The sequence below is a fragment of the Phoenix dactylifera genome, chromosome 3 (genome assembly GCF_009389715.1).
Source record: "Phoenix dactylifera cultivar Barhee BC4 chromosome 3, palm_55x_up_171113_PBpolish2nd_filt_p, whole genome shotgun sequence".
NCBI lineage: Eukaryota > Viridiplantae > Streptophyta > Magnoliopsida > Arecales > Arecaceae > Phoenix > Phoenix dactylifera.
The window spans coordinates 14,129,639-14,135,713 of NC_052394.1; the positions used below are offsets into that span (position 1 = coordinate 14,129,639).

At 35.1% G+C, this 6,075-nt stretch overlaps 1 protein-coding gene across 1 annotated transcript in view; it reads left to right on the forward strand.

Annotated features, from left to right (window-relative positions):
• Positions 1–5,140, forward strand: part of LOC103707982 (ABC transporter A family member 1) — an 84,719-nt gene extending 79,579 nt beyond the window's left edge. Inside the window, exons 33-40 of the mRNA XM_039124675.1 lie at positions 11–118; positions 256–406; positions 595–731; positions 830–904; positions 970–1,267; positions 3,738–3,871; positions 4,462–4,520; positions 4,595–5,140. Coding sequence (XP_038980603.1) covers positions 11–118; positions 256–406; positions 595–731; positions 830–904; positions 970–1,267; positions 3,738–3,871; positions 4,462–4,520; positions 4,595–4,676 — 1,044 coding nt within the window. The 3' untranslated portion in view covers positions 4,677–5,140. The remainder of the gene's footprint in view (positions 1–10; positions 119–255; positions 407–594; positions 732–829; positions 905–969; positions 1,268–3,737; positions 3,872–4,461; positions 4,521–4,594) is intronic.
• The last annotated feature ends 935 nt before the right edge of the window (positions 5,141–6,075 follow it).

Genomic DNA, 6,075 nt, shown 5'->3' on the forward strand with positions numbered 1-6,075 from the left:
TTCTGTGCAGATTGGTTATTGCCCACAATTTGATGCACTTCTAGAATTTCTGACAGCCCGTGAGCATCTTGAGCTTTATGCAAGAATAAAGGGTGTTCCTGAAATCGGCATAAATGATGTATGGAGATCATCTCATAGTTTGTTGACTATGCCATGCATTAGAGATTTTTATTCCATTTTCTTTCATGCTTGCATCTTGCATGAGACTGCTAGTCATTCCATGCAACTGATCCCTACAAGTGGCAATACTGGTAGGTCGTCAATGAGAAGTTGATAGAGTTTGATTTATGCAAGCATGCAAATAAGCCATCATATTCTTTAAGTGGGGGTAACAAGCGCAAGCTGTCTGTTGCTATTGCAATGATTGGCAATCCTCCTATAGTGATTCTTGATGAGCCTTCTACAGGTAAACCAAAATATCTCTAACAATAAAATAGGTTACTACTTCACAGTTTACTACAGTAAATATGGTGTTAGTTATATGATATAATTACTTATGCTACTCTGCTAAAAATCTTAAATATCAGCAAGTTCAATAATTCTTGCAACTAATTCCTAGAAGTATCTTTTTTGAATTCTAATTATACACTACAGGTATGGATCCTCTTGCTAAACGATTTATGTGGGATGTCATATCTCGCTTATCAACTAGACGAGGAAAGACAGCTGTTATCCTTACTACACACAGCATGAATGAAGCTCAGGCCCTCTGCACACGGATTGGCATTATGGTACTACTTTAAAATATATATTTTAGATTAGTGATATGATTCAAGGACTACGTAGACAATACTAAGCTTTTTTCTTTTTCCCTTTCTCCTCCTTAAAGGTCGGTGGCAGCCTTAGATGCATTGGGAGCCCACAGCATCTGAAAACCCGATTTGGAAATCATCTTGAGCTTGAGGTATTTCACATCTTCATATCATTTGATATGTCATGCCACTTATCATTGATTGTCCTTGTTTTCAGGTAAAACCCACTGAGGTCAGCTCCATCGAGCTAGATAATCTATGTAAAAGAATTCAAGAGTCTCTGTTTAACTTCCCAAGTCATACAAAGAGCATACTTAGCGACCTTGAAATTTGCATTGGCGGGAGTGAAACAATACAAACAGACAGTGTATCAGAAATCAGTTTGACATGGGAAATGATAATATTAATTGCACGCATGCTTGGAAATGAAGAATCCATCCGGACAATTGTATCCTCCACACCTATCACTGATGGCGTATTTGGTGAACAGTTATCAGAGCAGCTAACTCGAGATGGTATTGCATGCTTTTATCTATGTCTCAGTTGCTCCTATACCTTGAATTCTTTTTATCATTCTCACGGCCAATAGAAGAGCTTATTCGTATATTTTTTTGGAAATAATGCTTTTACATGAACGGAAGAGGCCACCTATCGGTTGCACTCTTCAAATCCAGCAAATAACCTTCCTTAAAACCAACAAGCCTAAACAAGATTTTTTTTTTCATTGACCAAAATGAATCATTATCTTTACTTCTATGGAATTCTAAGAAATTTTTGTCAACATCAAACCAAACATTAAGCATGACTGCTTCTACTGAAAAAGGTACCCTAGCAAAACTACTCATCAATACAAAAGCATCATTCAAATGCATTACCAATGCCATTCTTCAGCCATTTACTTGCTGTTTGGCATTCATAAACACAATTTTACAGTTTTGCTGAATTTCTTTTAGATTTTTTCCCCATTACATAACCCACTGTTATGCAGTTGTTCATTAAGAATGAAGTTATGTACATGTATCATTCTTGTATCATCTTGTTAACATCAGTCTCCCTTAGATTTATTTGGTTTTGTATTTATAAAATGTGATTATACTGAAAATTTATATCACTAGCGCTATATGACCCTCTTCACAAGTTGGATGTTATTAATTCACGCAAAAATTTGTTCAATGCTTCCAAACATGCATCTCACATTACAAACATGAAGGTAATGGGAAGAATTAAAGATATGAAATCTTTGATGGGAGATATAGTAGATAGGATGAATAAATATCAACAAGAGGGATGTAAAAGTAAAAGAAACTGGAAGTTATATTGTGGTTTGCATAAGACCTATATCTGCAATTCCATCTCTCAACTTCAACTGTGAGACACTATCTGGGGAAATGAGTACTCCAACTATATATCTGTTCAGTAATTGCACTTGAGCTGGGCGATATTTATAACTAAGCAAGCCGATTATTGGGATGTTTAGTTGGAATATGCGAAACCATGTGGTCTTTGTGCACAGTATGCCCCAAGAAAAGCTGGTTAAGATGAAAAGGGTATGGAAGACAACAATGTTTGGGCATATTGTTAATGAAAAAAGCTGTGTACGATATCTTCTATAGCATGTTGAAAAGAAATAAATAGGGTTTGCAGGAAAGTTTATTCTTTTATTTCAACAAAGTGGCTTTCTTTGTGTATGAATTCTCAAGTGAAGGAAATTTCTAGGAAGAAACTTTTTGGGATTTTTTTTTGGTGTTGGGAGGATGGCAATCGTAAAAGCTTGAGTTTACATGGAGAAAATGGGGAAAAGAAATGAAAATTGCTAAGGGATCTGTCGGTATTTATTTCACGCCAGACAGCATAACAAATGCTGCCCCCCCCCCCCCCCCCTCTCTCTCTCTCTCTAACCCATAGGAAAAGTTTCTTGCTTGCTTGCTTGTTTGGACTTGGATCAATCTATAACATAGATATCTTGGATGACGTTTCGACTTTCTGTAATATGTTTAGAAGTTAATGCTTATAATGAATTTCTTTATTCAAATTAATGATGGCGAGGAAATGGAAGAAGTAGGAGGCAACTGTTTGTAAATGTTGTAGGGTGTTCTTCTTAAAACTAAGATGAACATTAAAGTTCCAAATGGATTTGTGAATGCAACAGAGAGGTGTTATTGGTATTATATGAGTACACAAGTAGAGCATAAATTGGATGCACGTTCAAAAAGGTGAAGGGATTCAGGATCCTTGATTCTTAATGGGGAGGATTGTTATTTGGACCCTAGGAGATTTAGGGACAAATTGATGCTCTAGATTGCAATAAATTTGAACATTAATAATTAAGTGAACATAAAAGCTGGCAAGGATAACATAGAGGATGAGAACCATCTAAAATATTTTGAATATTTGATGATCATTGGTTTTTAATTCAGCAAAACCGATAAAGATGGTTAGCTTGTTGGTTAAGCTTTACCAAAGAAAACATAAAGTTCGATGTTGATCGACTACAATGTAGTAGAGATGTGTTTTTTGATTAAAAAATTTTGATGTTTGAGCTCCTGAAACATCTTTCTTGATTTGTTATCATGAACCGAAGTAAGAAGTGTGCTGACATCAGAGAGACATAAAATTGGAAATGAGGATCTAGTAGGCTTTTGATTACACATCTTTCAAAATGTTTCTATTCGTTTCATCCATATTCTTCTGCAATGTTTGTATAGTAGTTTTACAATCTCTCCTGTTTAATTTGACTCTGAATCAGTTATCTTTATTGTTGCTTCAGATCTTCGGAATTTCTGCTTGTTTAACAATTAAGCAACTTGTATATGCTGGAGGCCTTCTTCTTACGATGTGATTTTATCTCTTCAAATTTCTAAGATTTTAATAGTTCTTTCTTTATTTGCAGTTTTAGAATATGCTTAGTGTTGCCTTGTGAGTAGATGGCACCTTAGTTTGACATTTTGAAACTTCTAATTGGTTTATTTTGGTTTTTATGAATAGGCGGTATCCCCTTGAGAATATTCTTTGAATGGTGGTTGGCCAAAGAAAAGTTTTCATTGATTGATTCATTTATCATCTCATCATTTCCTGGAGCTACATTTCATGGGTGCAACGGATTAAGTGTCAAATACCAGGTAAAGGGTGTCACAAATAAGTTTTAAAATATTATTCAAAAACAATTTTTTTCATCTAGGTGATGTGTTTATATTTGGGTAATTTGCATATCTGAGTGCAGTTTATCTCTCCTTGGTCATTACGGGGTTGTTTTTTCCCCGTTCATTGAATCAATGTTTTTTGCAAAGTTACGGAAGTCCTTTGGATTTCTAGTACTCTTGTTAGGGTTTTTAGCACGTTGGAAATCTGCAATATATCTATCTGTACCCCAGTGTTGAAATTATATACAAAAATAGCCATTGACCACATTGCAAATAGTATCACTCCAAAACTGTAGAAGAATCTCGTGCCCTCACCTCCAAATATCTTGCAGCTTAGTGCTTAAATTCATGGAGTTTTTTCTAGGATGACTTAAGGTCTTAATGTAGTCTGCATTTTTATTTTAAAGCGGGTACAAACATCATTTTCTTGCCCGTGTCGATCCCTACCAGAGATGTTGTTTAACAGGACACACAAAAGCATCTGCATGTATAAAGCAGATGCTCTCAGATAGTTGAGCTTGTTCTTTTGTTCTTTCTTTGCTGATACATTGTCTGGTGCTGAGTTTCAGTTGCCTTATGGAGAAGGGTCCTCTCTTGCTGACATATTTGGACATCTGGAGCACAACAGGTATAAAATGGCATCTGAATTTCCATGTATGGAATTGGTTGTCTCTTGCTAAGCCTGTCGATTTTATAAATCAGGGAGAAACTTGGGATAGAAGAATACAGCATCAGTCAATCAACATTGGAGACCATATTTAATCATTTTGCGGCAACGCAATAATCAAACCAGACAGGAAACAAAACAGTCAGATGGCAGTCAAATGTTCATACATTAATTGGGTCATTACAAAGAAACTTGGTATAGAAGAATACAGCATCAGTCAATCAACAGAGATAACTTGGTATAAAAAGAATGCAGGATCAGTCAGTCAACAGAGAAACATGATATCGAAGAATACATTAGTCGATAACATTGGAGACCATTGTTTAATTATTTTGCTGCTACCTCATGGATCTTGTAAATTCACCCCAAAAATATGTAGTGTTTCATTTTCTTTCTAATTCTAGATTTTTGAAATGAGCCACTTGGCCTTTTTCTTTTGGTGTAATTATGGCAGGTTTTGAATTTTTATTTTATATAAATGTTGTATAATCTGTCATCTTCTTAATACTTTGGGGTTGTACATTTTTAAAAATTCTGAGAAAAGTTTGATCGTAAAGCTGATGCATGTGAAGAGTTGTGCATATATTGTCATCAATTTCATTTAGTCTTTATAAGTTGACGTTGAAAAGAAAGAACAATCTAAAGATCTTTTTTCCCTAAGTTTGTACCCATCTTTAATAAAATTTTATACTGCACAGATTTGTTGCTGATGATCCATCAATAAGTAGTCATAGTATTTGAATTTTGTAAGTTATGGGAAAGATGTCTTTTTAATCCCAAATTGTGATCATAGAGGAATTATATATCTCGGCTTCTATATGATTTAGAATTTGTTTGGTTTGATTTTTGGTGGCTGGATGAATGCTTACAAGATGCCAGTGTGGCCGGTACATGATTTGGTGTGGTTCTGCACTAGCTTAATTAAAAGTATGCAGATCATAGACTGATTTGGATTAATAGTAATGAAATCCAATTACTGATCCGCAAGAACAAAAGCTTGGAGGGTCAAAAAGTGCTTTCTAGCCCATTAGACTTTACCAAATGGGGCTTAAGTTGGACAACTCATTTTGATGTAGATATGTTGTAAGTTTAAACATTTGAAAAATAGAAAGGAGAGTAAGTACTAAGGCCGTACTTGGTTGCTGAGAAAGTGAAAGAAAACGGGGCTGTCGGAGAAAATGTTTCTTTTCTGCTGTCTGATAAGGAGCAAATCACCCAACATTAGATCAAACTTTCCTCCAACAAATGACAAATAGGCAAATCACCCAAGTTAACTTAGACATATGTTGACCAGTTTTTAAAAATTTTCAGTTCTTTCTTTCTTTTATTTATTTTTTGTGTATTCTAAGGATAGGTTTTGGTGAAATGGTAAGGTCTTTTATTGTGTCATGGATTCAGGATACGTAGACAACATCTTCATACTTGATGGTAAGGCTATATAGATCTTACCCTTCTCGGACTCTATAGTGGCAGGGTCTTGAACGCATAAATTTTCATGCTCTAGACCTAATATATT